This window comes from Heterodontus francisci, chromosome 31, assembly GCF_036365525.1.
Source record: "Heterodontus francisci isolate sHetFra1 chromosome 31, sHetFra1.hap1, whole genome shotgun sequence".
Classification (NCBI taxonomy): Eukaryota; Metazoa; Chordata; class Chondrichthyes; order Heterodontiformes; family Heterodontidae; genus Heterodontus; species Heterodontus francisci.
This window is the reverse complement of record NC_090401.1, coordinates 33,592,505-33,607,632: the sequence shown is the minus strand read 5'-3', so window position 1 is coordinate 33,607,632 and position 15,128 is coordinate 33,592,505. Positions and strand designations below refer to the sequence as shown.

Here is a 15,128-nt window from a genome sequence, read left to right as displayed (position 1 = left end):
CCCCATTTGAGTGATATCTGGAGGAGACCATTGATATAAAGAGAGGACAACTCTGGGGAACCTATGACTTAATAGGAAAACAGTGACTTGAGACATCAGCTGCAGCACCAATAGAATGATTTGAATGGAATGTGGTTAGCCATGAACACAGCTCTGGTGTGAGGCTATATGATAAGATCTGAACCATACAATTTTAGTTACTGTCAAAGGCTTGAGAAATGTCCAAGATATGAAGGATGGTACAAGATTACTATGGAAAGGCCTTGTCAAAACCACACGAATGATTATAGATTAAACTAAAACTTTCATGGTGATGGATAATTTGAGCAATTTCCAGAATTATACAAAGTACCACATTAAGGACAATAGAAGGGTAAGTAGATTGCCTTCTTAGGGGGAGTGAACATAAGCAAAGGTCCAAGAAAGTAAGGTGAATAGGAGAGGGATTCAAGAGATTATATACTACATGTGGTAAATTTGAAGGCTTTCTATTTGAGTTCAAGAGAAAGATACTATCAGGACTAGAAGACCAGAGTCCACTGTACCTGGCAGAAATAAAACTATCAGAACAAACATACAAAAAGGAACAAAAATGAAATTATTTTACCAAGATTGTCTCTCATCAACCCAAGAGTCTTCCATATTTCTGAACAAACTTCATTTTCCAATATGGGGGAATGAAATTGCCTTAAACAAAGCCTTTTTTGTAAAATTAATACATTATTCAACAGGTTGCTTTAGATTTATTATAATTGAACTAAGGTTAAATATTTTGGCTTTAACAACAAAATGCTGGAAATACTCCGGTCTGGCAGCATCAGTGGAGAGAGAAACAGAGTTAACGTTTCAGGTCTGTGACCTTTCATCAGAACTGTTCTTTGATGCTGTGTTCATAATTTCTTTGTCCCACTGTATTTTAGGCAAATTGAACTTGACTGTTTTGGTTGATTAGGTTTGTTTGCTAAAAAGATTTTCCAGTGAGAATTGAAACCAGTAGCTGCAATATTTTTTTTTCTCTTTCTCAGTTTTTACAAGCATACGAATTAGGAGCAGGAGTAGGCCACTCGGGCTCTCGAGCTCCGCCATTCAACAAGATCATGGCTGATAGAGGTATGATGGATCATTTGAGAGGTTGGGAGGTAGTCTTGAGTGCATCCAATGAGATGAAAATTTAAGTTTGATTCTTTAAGTAGATTTTAGCATCCTCTGGCGTATGCAATAATGAATCATAGTCATTATGCAGATGGCCATTTGGCCTATCGAGTCTGTTCTGGCTCTCTGTGCAGCAATCCAGTTAGTCCCATCCTCCCGCTCCATTGCCATAGCCTTGCAAGTTTATTTCTCTCAAATGCCCATCCCATTTCCTTGCAGCTCTTGCCCCAAACCTTAAAATCTGTGTCCCTTAGTCCATGTACCATGGGAACAGCTTTTCATTGTCTACCCTAACTCCAGCTTCAACCGAACCTAGAAAATCCCTCAATGTGAATTTGTTCGATTTGCTTTGACGATTATTCAATTCCATCCTTGTCCTGTATATTTCAAGTGTTGAAACCTAATACTCTACATTATAGGAATAGTGTACGAATTTGTGAATAATCGCTCGTAATGTGCACTCAATGATCTACCTTAATTGGACGTTAGAGGGGGGAAGCTTAAGACTCCGAAGTCTCTTTCAGTTTCCTGCTTCGGTTTTTCAGCATCATTGTGCAGTTTTTAAAATAATAGCCCCACCGGCTGCATGTGCATTAAGTATATGATCCTCTGTACACCCAGCTGGAGAGTACCAACGATGCACATGTAACAGCCGCCACTCTTGCAATTTAAAACCGACCATGGGGAGGTCCGCAGCCCAATGCAAAATGGTGACTGTCTACTGTTTTAAGACAAACCATTTAAAATAAAACTATAACGTGGGAAACTGACAGCAACCTCGAAAGCGGTCAAAACATGTACAAACATTGCACTTGGACTGAAAATTACACTTCAATAGTTCGTTATATTTCGCCTTTAAGTGCCTCCGGGTGTAAATCCGGGCGTTAAAAGTACGTCCGGGTCGGAACGGGTGGAGTGCAGCGTCGATCGTGGGTAAGAAAAGGGTTTGGGGCTTTTTGCCGGGATTCAATCAAACATTCAGGGAACGACCGGGGGGGGGCTGCTCCCCATTAAGGGTGGCACGGAGCCCGCTCCCCATTAAGGGTGGCACGGAGCCCGGGCTATTGGCTGATTGAGCGGTCGCTGGGCCGGGACTGTGCGGGCTGATAGCATCCGGTGCGCAGGACCGACTCGGGGAAATATGTTTCAGTCAGCCTCGGCTGAGGAACCTGGTGAGGGGTTGCCCGGGCTCAGCGCGGGTTCCAAGACCGAGCACGGGCGGTTTGTTTGTCCCGGGCTGTGCGCGATGAACGGGCGGTTTATCCCGGGCTCGTCTCGAGTATGGGTGGTTTATCCCGGGCTAGTCTCGAGCACGGGCGGTTTGCCACGGGCTGCGCGCGATGAACGGGCGGTTTGTTTGTCCCGGGCTGGTCTCGAGCACGGGCTGCGCGCGATGAACGGGCGGATTGTTTGTCCCGGGCTGGTCGCGAGCATGGGCGGTTTGCTCTCAGCGGGCGGATTGGATCCGGGCGTTATTCGGTATTGTTATCCATTGTCTCGCTGTCGTTTGATTGGCACTTTAACCGAGCAATTGCAATCAGGCGCAGAAAATGGGCGGGTTCTGTGAGTGATACTGCGCGCGCGGTGAGTTTAGTCTCAACCGACTCCTCGCTAGGGTTATGCTGGAGTAGCGCATTTTTACTTCATTTTTTGGAAACTTGAGTCTTTTTTTTCTTAAAATAATGTGTTCACCCTCAAATTGTCCAATTCTGGTTTTGGGGGCACTGGTTGCACCAAGTACTCCTGAAGTGATTGTTGTTAATGTGTGAGTATCAGAACGAGCGCAGTCCTGACCTCAGCTGATATCATTACATAAAGATGGGATTTGGGAACTTTGAGCTGAGTTGGCAGAAATGAGTTAAGGTGCACCAGGAAATCTGCTAATTTACCTAAAACTATCACCGGTTTAATTTATTTTTCTTTTTTAAAAAAAGTGCTGTATGCTTTATTTTTAAATATAAATTAAATTTATCTTGGAAGACTTTTTAAAAAAAGTTTATCTCTTGTAGTGTTGTAAGTAAGGACTTGAGACCAAATGAAATGGGATTGGAGGACTGAGGATAATTGATCACAGAATTGTTACAGCACAGAAGCATGTTTATACTGGCTGTCCAAATGAGCAATTCACTTAGAGCCATCCCCCCGCCTTCTCCCCTTAACCCTGCATATTCTTCCTTTTCGGATAACTATCTAATTCCCTTTTGAATACCTCGATTGAGCCTGCCTCCATCACACTGTGGCAGTGCATTCCTGAACCTAACCTGTTGCTGCATGAAAATGCTTTTCCTCATGTCACCATTGCTTCTTTTGGCAATTACCTTAAATCTGTGCTCTTTGTTCTTGATCCTTTCATGAGTGAAAACAGTTTTTCCTATCTACTCTGTCCAGATCCCTCATGATTTTGAATACCTCTATCAAATCTCCCCTCAGCCTTCTCTTCTGTGAGGGAAACAGTCCCAAATTCTCCAATCTTTCTTTGTAAATGAAGTTCCCCATCTCTGGAGCCATTCTCGTGAATCTTTTCTGCACTCTCTCCAGTGCCTTCACGTCTTTCCTAAAGTGTGGCACCCAGAACTGGACACAATACTTCAGTTGAGGCCGAAACAGTGTTTTGTACAAGTTTAACATAACCTCCTTGCTCTTGTACTCCAAGTCCCTATTACAGGATACTGTACGCTTTATTAACCGCTCTCAACCCTATTTAGGTGCAACCCGTCTGGCCTGTACAGGTCCCATCTCCCCCAGAGCTGGTCCCAATGTCCCAAGAATCTAAAGCTCTCCCTCCTGCATCATCTTTCCAGCCACATATTCATCTTCTTTATCCTCATATTTCTAAACTTACTTGTGCGTGGTACTGGGAGTAATCTGGTGATTACTACTTTTGAGGTCCTGCTGGCTAATATCCTACCTAGCTACCTAAATTCTGACTGTAGGACCACATTTCTCTTTCTGCCTATGTCGTTCATAACAATATGGGCCACGACTGCTGGCTGTTCACCCTCCTCCCGCGGGGTGCTCTGCAGCTGTTCAGCGACATCCTTGACCCTGGCAGGGAGGCAGCACACCATCCTGGATTCACGTCTGCGACTGCAGAAAGGCCTGTCTGTTCCCCTAACTATTGAATATCCTATCACTATTGCTCTTCTAGTCGTCTTTTGAGCCCCCCTGTACAACTGAGCCACACATGGTAAAGGCCTGCTCAGGTCAGGAAAAAGAACCCGACTGAACCGCAGCGGACCCGAGCCCGACCTCCTCTGATTTTGTCCCGAGCCTGACCCCGACAACGACATAACCCGACCTGTCCTTTACCTACCTTCCGACTCGGAACCTCCCAAGAAGCTGCAGCGCATGCTTGATGACGTCACTCGCTCCCTGCGCAGACTCAGTTTTGTCCTGGACTCCCAGCTCAGGTAAGTTATTTTTAATTTCAATACTTACCAGCAGAGCACTTACTGTGTATGTCTGGTCCGGCCCAACCCAACCCGAGCCCGAAAGCCAGACCCAGAAGAGGGGCCTGACCCGACCCTGACACATGTCGGGTTCGGGTCGGGTAACAGGCCTTTAACACATGGTGCCATGACTTGGCTCTGGCTGCACTCCCCACATGAAGTATAACTTTCCTCAGTATTCAGAACTGGCAGCATCTGTGAAGAGAGAAACAGAGTTAACTTTTCAGGTCGATAACCCTTCATCAGAACTGGGAAAAGTTAGAAATGTAATAGATTTTAAGTAGGTCACATGGAGAAGGGTGGATAAAGAACGAAAGTCTGTGATAGGGCAGAAGACGGGAGACATTAAATGACAAAAGAGTTCCTGGGGCAGAGCTAAAGCGAGTAGTAATCGGACAAGTAAAGAAACAAAAGATGAGTCCAGAAAAGTTGTCAAAGGCAGAATAGTGAACAGCTGCTGTCCGAAAGCAAAAACGAGAGAGAAAAAAGAGAAAAACAAGCTTGAGGCCAAAATGTTTCAGCTCTACTCTGGCCTCCTCCCTAACTCTTTTTCTGGTATATTGATGACTGTATCAGTGCTATTTCCTCCTCTTTTCAGCCTGTCACCAGAAATGGAGACAAACGTTGAGGAAGGAAAGGTAAGATTTGGAGATGAACCATGTGAAGATGAGAGAAGGGTGGAAATTAGAAGCAAAGTTGAAGTTTTGCAGTTCAGAGTGAGAGCAGGGAACAGCACCGATACAGTTACTATTGTACCGGAAAAAGAGTTGAGGGATGGGTCCAAGTTGGACTGGAACATTTCAGCCTTAATCTTGTTTTCTCTTTCATTCCTCTTGTTTTTGCTTTCGCACGGCAGCTGTTCGTTATTCTGCCATTCACAACTCCTCTGAATGCATCTTTTGTTTCTTTACTCATCCCATTACTACTCCCTTTGGCTTTGCCCCACCAACTCTTTTGTCATTTAATGTCTTAAGCCCTATCTTAAACTTTTCCTTTTGTTCTTTTTCCACCCTCCTCCATTTGACCTATTACATTTGTGACTTTTATCAGTTCTGATGATGGGTCATCGACCTGAAACTTTAACTTTGTTTCTCTCTCCACAGATGCTCCCAGACCTGCTGAGTATTTCCAGCATTTTCTGTTTTTATTTCAGATTTCCAACATCTGCAGTATTTTGCTTTTGTATTTGGGAAATACTAAACTTGGGCACTATAGCATTGTAACTGGCAAGAAGGTGTGATAAGTTAATAAACAAGTTCTATTATAAATGTGGACAGAATTTATAATGGAAAATGTTGATGACAGGAAGTTGGATTTTGTAGACAGAAAGTGTATAGAAAAAGTTTTTTTTTAAACTCACATTGGTCACTATATTATCCGACATCTTGAAGAATGGGGGGTAACTAGGCAAGCTATGGGATAGCAATATGGAATCGTAGAATATTGCAGCAAAGAAGGAGGCCATTTGGCCTATCATGCCTGTACAGGCTCTTTGAAAGAGCTATGCAATTTAATCCTACACCGCAGCCTTTTTCCTATAACCCTGCAAATTAGTCCTTTTTAAGTACACGCCCAGTTTCCATTTGAAGGTTCCTATTCCACCATGCTTTAAGGTAGTGCTTTCCAGATCTTAACAGCCCTCTGGGGAAAAATGCTCCTCATTTCCCTTCTAGTTATTTTGACTTATTTTAAATCTATGACCTCTGGTTAACTGTGCCCATTTGCCAGAGGAAACAGTTTCTCCTATCTACACCATCAAAACCCCTCATCATTTTAAATATCTCTAGTAAATCTCAATCCTAATTTGTCCAATCCTTCCACCTAACCGAAGTCCCTCATCTCTGGTAAATCACCTCTGAACACTGTCCAAGGCTTTGACATTCTTCCTAAAGTGTGGTGCCCAGAATATTGCACAATACTCCAGCTGAGGCCGAACCAGTATTTTGTAAAGGTTTGCATGACTGCCTTGTTTTTGTATTCTATGTCCCTATTTGCAAAGACAATTATCCTATAGGCTATCTTAACCGCCTTATCAGCTTGCCCTGCCACCTTCAAAGATTTGTGAACATGTACTCCCAAGTCCCTTTGATCTTGTATTCCCCATAAAATAGTATCATTTAGATTATACTGCCTGTCCAAGTTGTTCCTCCCAAAGTGCATCACTTCACATTTATTTGCATTAAATTCCATCTGCCTGCTAATTTCACAAGCTTTTCTAAGTGCAGCTGAAGTCTGCTATTATCCCTTGCTCTATTTACTGTGTTGTCAAGTTTTGTGTATCCCCCACAAACTTCAAAATGGTACACCCTATACCCAACTCCAGGTCATTTATGTATAACAAGAAGAGCAGTGGCCCTAATACAGACCCCTGAGGGACTCTACTGCATACTTCTGTCTGCTTAGAGAAGCTGCTGGTCACCACTACTTGTTGCCTCCTATCCCTTAACCAATTATGTACCCAAGCAGTTACGTTCTTCTCACTTGCAATAAAATAGCCTTATTGAGGTAAAATTAACCATATTCTCCACTTAATAAAAATACAAGTTTTTTTCTTTTAGCAGTTTATTGGTAAGATCGTGGCATTAATGGCAGTTCAATAGCATTCACTGCCAATTTAAGACAGAACTCCTTGAAGAAAAAACTTGCATTTATATAGCACCTTTCACGATTTCAGGACATTCCAAAGTGTTTTACAGCTAAGTATTTTTACTTGTACTTGTGTGCACACAGCAAGGTCCCACAAACAACAGTAAATGATCAGATAATCCTGTTTAACAATGTTGGTTGTGGGATAATTATTGGCCTGGACAATTCTTTGTGGCATGGTTGAACTGAAATCTCAACCCTTCCTGATCCTGATTCCCAACAAAGATCTTAGGGCCGCAGAACAAAATTTCAAAATCATAACAAAAAAATTAAAGAAACATTTCAAGTATAAATTTCATATTCCTAACTGTAAATATAGAAAGCTATAAACAAAAAGCTAGACTCCAGCTTTATTGTAGTGTTTTATGATGTCTTCTGAACTCAATTTTGCTGCCATATAGCACACACCAACCCACATTTTTCTAAACATGGTATTGCTATTATGTATATGAGTAAATAGGATGCTTGCAAGGGGAGCAGATTCAGAATGTTCAGACAGACTGTAATAGTTTATTAAGAGCTAATACTGCGGATGCTGGAACTCTGAAATGAGAACAGAAAGTGCCCAACAGGTCTGGCAGCATCTGTGTAGAGAGAAACAGAGTTAACGTTTCAGGTCTGTGACCCTTCTTCGGAACTGGTAAAAGTTAGAAATGTGAAGGTCTTTGAGCGAGTGAAAAGGTGGGAGGTGGGGGGGAGGGGGTGGTGGTGTGGAGAAGAACAAGAGGGAAGGTCTATGATTGGATGGGGGGGGGATGAGAGATTAAATGACATCTCATAGAACAGAATGCAAATGGAGTGCTAAATAGTTGTAGTAAAAGACAAAAAACAAATAAATAGTCAAAGACTTGAAATGTTAACTCTGTTTCCCTCTACACAGATGTTGCCAGACCTGCTGAGTATTTCCGGCACTTTCTGTAATAGTCAGAATTGTTTAAGAGCTCTTACCACCTTGCCATGCACAGTTCGCACTATTAATAGACTCTCCCTAATTTATTTAACTTTCTGATTAAGGTCAATGGATATAAGTAACACTTCCAACACCAGGAAACTGAAATTTTTGCCTGACCCATAAAAGCAATAACATTTCAATTTAGCATTATTCAACTTTCCATCCTTTATCATATTGGGGTTTCTTTATATTTCCTGAACTGTTGGAATTTATATCAGTTGTTGTTAGGTGCACCATTCTAACCACTGAAATGTTCTTGTGTGGTTTTGCATCAAGTAAAGTGGAAGGTAATGAATTTTACAATATGATGCTAATTCCTCCTGTACACTGAATTATATAGAATCTGCAGCACAGATACAAGTCATTCGACCAAATCGATCTATGCTGCTGTTTATGCTCCATCCTAGTGTCTTCCCTCCCCTCTTCACCTAATCTTATCCACATACCTTTCTATTCCTTTCACCCTCATCTGCATATTTGGCTTCCCTTTAAATCCATCTATGCTACTTGCCTTAACTCCTCCCTGTGGTAGTGAGTTCTACATTCTTACCAGTCTCTGGGTAAAGAAGTTCCTCCTGAATTCCCTATTGAATTTATTAGTGACTCTTACATTTATGGCTTCTAGTTTTGGTATAATAGGGTCAAGCTGGAAGAAAGTGCTATATTGTGAGATGATCTGTTTCATTTTACGGAAGTATGTGCATATATCAAACATAGCATATGATTGTAGATAAGAGAATGCAGTTGGTCACCTTGTTACCTACTCTTAAGTTCTATATATGGCAAGGGGGATGAATTTATATTTTCGAAAAAGCAACTTCGTGACACTTTAGGGTGACACAAACTATCCAAAAACGCTCATTAAAGTACTTTTCAGTTCTGCTTCATTGAAATGATTTGGGAGAACTGTCCACAATCCTATAGATTCTTTGTGATCTCCTTGGAGTGCTTTCTACATAAAATGTTTGCTTACAGGTTGGCTTTGAGCAATAATCTTAAACTATAGAAATAAACACGAACAGGAATCAACTGAGAATTGTCCGTAATGTATAGATTTATTATGAGACAGTTCAGATAGACACTTTATGAACCTGGTAATATATTTGGTTTACTAAAGTATAATCAATTTTATTGCACCTTTTACATAATTCCTCCTTATTGCCTAATACAGAAGACCATTTTTTAAAAAACCTTACTTGGAAACTTAGAATGAATTGAGACTTCATTCTCTCATTAGTTAAGTGATGTTCTTCATGTCCACAGCAGGCTGAGTTCACAGCAGACTGCTCTCAAAATGGAGATCTCCTCTCACCAAGCCCGTTTACTTCAACAGTTAAATGAACAGCGCAAACAAGAAATGTTTTGTGACTGCAGCATCATCGTGGAGGGAAGAGTCTTCAAGGGTCATCGTAACATTTTGTTTGCCAGCAGTGGCTACTTCCGAATGCTTCTCCTGCATAATGCACAGGATGTGGGACAGCCCACAGTAGCCACTTTCGACGTCTTTTCTGCTGATGCGTTTACAATTATTTTAGACTTCATATATTCAGGGAGGCTGTCTCTCACAAGCCAAAATGTGATTGATGTGATGTCAGCTGCCAGCTACCTGCAAATGACTGATGTGATCAGTGTCTGTAAAAGCTTCATCAAATCTTCTCTGGACATCAGTGAGAAAGAGAGATACTTCAGCCATTCCAGTAATGGTGAGAATAAGTGTGGGGATGTGTCATCTCTGTATACCAGCAGTCGAGGTCTGGAGGCTAGCTCTGTTCATGTTCAGAAAAGCTCAGATGTGGGGGCTATTGTTGGACACTCCTGGAGAAACCTCAACTTTCATCAGCCAGTTGCAAACCTTCAGAATTCCCCCAGAGATCAGCTGCCGAACTCTTTCGTCAATAATCGAGTGCATCAGGAAGTACCTGAACTCTCTGTTTTCAAAGTCACTAGTCTGTGTGGTTCTGGTGTAACTGCGAGAACATCAGAACACATAAACACTGTTTCCCAAGCTGAGGAGAAAAGATCACCAGATTCTGAACTGAGTGCTCCTCACATGAGTTATCAGTTCAGGCATGAGCCAGATGTCCTGCCGAGAGACTGGCCGTTGCCACGAAGAAACGGTGACTCTTTACGGCAACCTTCTCGAGGTAGAGGTCGAAAAGCTGAAGACTGGTATCCTCCAATGCCTACAATTCTGGAAGTTGTGGGTGACTGGAGTGGAGAAGGTGCAGGTAAGAATGGTGCATACCCTTTAGAGTCGGGGGTGGGGGGGAGCGGATGGTGGTACAGTGCCAGGGTGTTTCAGTATCTGGGCATCTCTGTCTCTTTATGTAAAGGTGCTTTATCTAGTGCCTTTCTTATCTGAAGGCAGTAAACCCCACATCTATGAGAGTAAATCTATGCAAGTTCTGCTGCATATAGGTATTTCAATAGTCCAGTAATTTGAAAGATACTGTTGCCCATTTTATTTGATGTCTGATTGTAAATTTCAGATAGGCAGGAGGAAAAAAGGTAAGATGCTGTGTATTGTCCCTTTTGCGTAGGAATTGAATAAGTGCAAAAGATTGTGAGACAGTACAGCTTTAAATGTAGCATCAGAACATTTTCCTTATTCCAAGACTGCCAACAATTTAAATGCCACCAACAAGCTATTTTTTCTTTAGAACTTATATTTTTATGTTCGCAATCTCTCATCTGGTTATATGCAAATTTAGAATACTGCAAATATTTTAATTTCTATATTAAAAGATTGTACTGCACTTTTTCTAAGGAGACTGCAATATGTTACCAAAGATGAGATTCAAGTGCCCGTTCTGTACACATACAGTGAAGCGGAAGTCTGACTTGAAGCGGCATCTTCGCTCACATACAGGGGAGCGACCATATCCTTGTGACTCCTGTGGCAAGAGGTTCACACGACTTGAGCATCTCCGAAGCCATGTCCTGACTGTGAGTGTGAAATCTTGTTGCATTTCGAGGTTGCAAATCATTTTTCTTTGCTATATTAGTCACAGTATAAGCAGGACCTTGAATTCCTGTAACCTCTGTAGGACCAATATCTGTTGTATAATAACGTAAACAGTAAGCTGGAATGGGAGAAGTAAGACTGATCAGTACCAGAATGACCGCTTGGATGAGATCAGGCACCGAATTATGGAACTTCTTACCTCCTTCAGTCTTCCTCCTGTAATCTACAGGGTTTTAAAATGCAAACTTAGTGTAATCAAACTCTACTACTTGACTTAACCTTGTATTTGTCAATCTTGGTGGCATTTTTTATGATATTGGCCTTTCGCTTTGGTTTCTCAATAAAAAACCCTGCTTAACATTATACATCCATACAAGTAACAGATCATAGTAAATTCAATATATGTCCATTAGATTACAGAAGATTTATGATTAACTAAGAACTACTAAAACTGATACAACTCTGCTGTCATTCAACCATAGAGCATTGTGTGTCAGCTGTGGCTCTGTATATTAAATGAGGTAGGTCCTGACCCATTTAGCAGAGATGGAATTGAACTTGAAAGCTATCTTAATTTCAGAAAAAGATCTTAAACGTTGGTCAGTGGGAGCTACCTACATCTATTACACACTGGTTTTGTTTCCACATTTTCTTATAAACAGATGACTTGCACCTGCCTCCCCACTCCCCCCCCCCCCCCCCCCCCAAAAAAAATTACAATTTGTATAATGGCACTGAAGTTATCATAAGCAATGAGTTCATAGAATGATACAGCGCAGAAGGAGGCCATTTGACCCTTTGTGCCTGTGCTAGCTCTTTGGTGAAGCTGTTGAAATACTCCCACTTCACTGCTCTTTCCGCATAGCTTTGTAAGTTTTTTTTCATTTCAAATAATTATTCAATTCCCCTTTGAAAGTTACTTTTGAATCTGCTTCCATCACCCTTCCAGATCACAACCTCTCACTGCATAAAGAAATGTTTCCTTATGTCACCTCTGGTTCATTTGCCAAATACCTTAAATCTATGTCCTCTGGTTACTGACCCTTCTGCCACTAGAAAGAAGTCTTGACCAATCCCTGATATTATTTGTAGCTTTAGTTTCCCTCATGTTTATATTTTGTTTGAACTTTTCCCAGATCCACAAGTCAGGAAAGCTTGTTATCTGCAAAGTCTGCAGGAAGCCATTCACCGGCATTGCAGCTAAAATTGTGGAACATGATGGCAAGTGCTATGGGCTGTGCAATAACTGTGCGTGTTTGATGAACTCTGGTCATGATGATGAGCCTATTGATCTGGATGCGCAGCCAGACCAGGATCTGGAATTTCAGGAAAGCGACAAAGAATCTGGATGGATATCCACGGAACCAGATGGGGAGACGGAGGTCCTGAGCTCAGGTGGAGAAGGTCCAGGAAGCAATGAAGTTCATGCAGTACAAGAAATCCTGGACGATGCAGATGAAAAAGTTCAAATATATGAGAAAATTGAGAGCAGTGACTGAGTAAACAGATACTGTGCCAGAACTTTTTTTTTAAAAGGAAGGGAAAAAAAGATACGTTATTGAGGGATTCTTGAGACATGTTCCAGCAATCTCCTACATTTCTTTGCCCCTTAAAATGTTAATGGCAGCAATTGTGATAGTTGTTTCTCATTCCTGTTAAATTGAATGATGGGGGGGGGGGGGGGGTTAATTCTTCTACAAAATGTCCAGTTACAGTTTTAAAACTTAATTGTTTTAGAGTGTTATGTGATGAATATTAAATGTTTTGTTTTTTTTAAACTACAAGGGACTTAGTCCTACAATGGAGAACCTCTTGGTCAGTTTTTGTTTGCTAAAGAGAAATTGGACCTTCAGGATTTGATCTGAAGAAATCTCTCTCTGGGTTTCTTTCATGCTGTAACATTAAAAAAAGTTGCAACTGCCAGATGTCCAGTTCACTTGATAAGCTGTCCTTTATGGTATTGTACATATGCTGGAGCTATTCAGCAGCATCGTTTTGTACTCAAAGTGGTCCTGGAATTGTATTTTTTTATTCATTCAGGGGATGTGAGCGTTGCTGGCAAGGCCAGCATTTATTGACCATCCCTAATTGCTTTTGAGTTACGTTAACAACCAGACATGAACAAATACAAAGCCCATGTTTTGGCTTGTTTTAGAAATGTAAGAATCTGTGGAAAGAGAAAGGGACATATTACTATCACGTTAATTCCAACTAGTGTAGTGGTGCTGCAGGCAGCCCAGTTTGTTTATCCATCAAAATCTCTATCTGATCAGACTTCAGTATAAACTCTCAATAGCAGGGGTAAGAACAAACCCCATTTTGATTTTCTTATCATTATTGCCAAATCGACTGTTTTCAGCATACCCTGAAACTTCACTTTGTTTGAAACCATATTATTTGTTTTTTGGTCGTGTAATGTGTAGGAAATTAACATCTTGTGTCTGTCTATTTTTGCTGCTCAGTTTGTTAAAGGAAATAATCTTCAATCTCTTAGGCTGATTGACCTTTAGTTAAGGACTCTTCTCTCATGTTAAGATATATGTTAAGTTTATAAAATGTCCTTGAAGCTTGGACTCCGTGGAATGTAGAATTGTAGTATTCACACATAAAACAACCTGCATTTATACAGCACCTTTAACAAGGTAAAACTAATATTTTGCTTGCCTTAGTAATCACTAACTCATTCTACAGAGATCTTCATTGACTGATTTATTACCACTATCCTCAATTCCTCTTCATGGTCCAAGATTATCAGCCATCCTGCCACTATCTCCAGATCCAGGCACAGAAGTTTGCTAGAAATGGTGTCTCTGACTGCTTGCCTAAGCTTCAAATTCTAGTGCATGTTCAGGTGACTCTTCGAGCACTCATTTACAATGTCTACCCAGTCACTGGATGCCTTCCATGACCGGTAGGCACTGTGGAATATATGTTTTGTATTATTTATTAACCAGTCTTGGTGCTAAGAGGACCGAATTCACATAGCTGTGTGGGAAAGGAAGACAAGGAATTTGGTTTTAGGTGATCATGGATTAAAATGTCAAGGTCCAGATTTTTAAATAAGACTGATCCAGAACAGGTATGTGCTATTGCAGCAAGAGTTGATAAGCTTGCTCCACTACAATATGCTTTATTATTCTGTATGACTGTGTATTTTGTTCTGAATTGAAATCTTCAAGATTAAAAGTAAGGTTCTACTGTGGGATTAATTATTTATTTAATTAGATATGGATCTAATGGGTGATATGCTCTAAATGATCACATACATGTGAGTTTAATAGCTGAGATTTGTAATGCATTATATTAGCTTTAGAACAACAGTGTTTTTAAATCATGACTGAATTAGAAGTCCAGATTGATTTTCTTTGTACTTTGGGGGCCAGAAAAAAAATCTGTTTATTCAACAGAGTGTAAATAACTGAGAAATGAAAATAAAATGAAACATTTTTCACAAACTGTATTAGTCACTGGAACTACCTCAGTGCTTTGGAGATGACATTTTCAGTACAGCAGAACTGACTATTGTGGATCGATTATCTGCACTGCTTCCCTAAGCAAGTTGTTATAAATTTTGGGTCTTCACTGGATATTCCCTGAATTTACATTCTATTGCCCAGTATCTAGCCCTATAATACTGTGCTGGGTTCATAACAATCAAACCTGTTGTTATATGAATTTTATGCTATATTTCCATTCATGGCACTACACATGGCTTCTCCAGTCTTCTTAAAGGTGGTCAGCACTCTTGTGAGATGAGGCCAATTATAAATAAGTAATTTATAAACAAGTGGGTGAAAATGGAAACATCTATGATGATCATGCTTAGTTTTTATTAAGAGCGCGTCTGTCGGTGGGTTTACTTCGGTGTGCCTGGTGCACGCGGAGGCAGGTGGGGCGTGCGGAGGACTGGAGCGTGTGACACATATGCGTCTACCAACAGTTAATGGCGGCAGGGTGGGGGTGG

The 15,128-nt window shown here is 41.1% G+C and overlaps 1 protein-coding gene across 5 annotated transcripts in view; it reads left to right on the top strand.

Annotated features, from left to right (window-relative positions):
• Window positions 1-15,128, top strand: part of LOC137347128 (zinc finger and BTB domain-containing protein 8A-like) — a 21,134-nt gene extending 6,006 nt beyond the window's left edge. Inside the window, exons 2-5 of one of the 5 annotated variants that reach the window (XM_068011253.1) lie at window positions 1,026-1,110; window positions 9,463-10,427; window positions 10,967-11,145; window positions 12,301-15,128. In XM_068011253.1, the coding sequence (XP_067867354.1) occupies window positions 9,494-10,427; window positions 10,967-11,145; window positions 12,301-12,663 (1,476 nt within the window). In that variant the 5' untranslated portion in view covers window positions 1,026-1,110; window positions 9,463-9,493 and the 3' untranslated portion in view covers window positions 12,664-15,128. Of the gene's footprint in view, window positions 1-1,025; window positions 1,111-1,924; window positions 2,086-2,243; window positions 2,325-9,462; window positions 10,428-10,966; window positions 11,146-12,300 lie in introns of those variants that run through there. The other 4 variants (XM_068011255.1, XM_068011251.1, XM_068011254.1 and 1 more) reach the window with 4 other exon arrangements.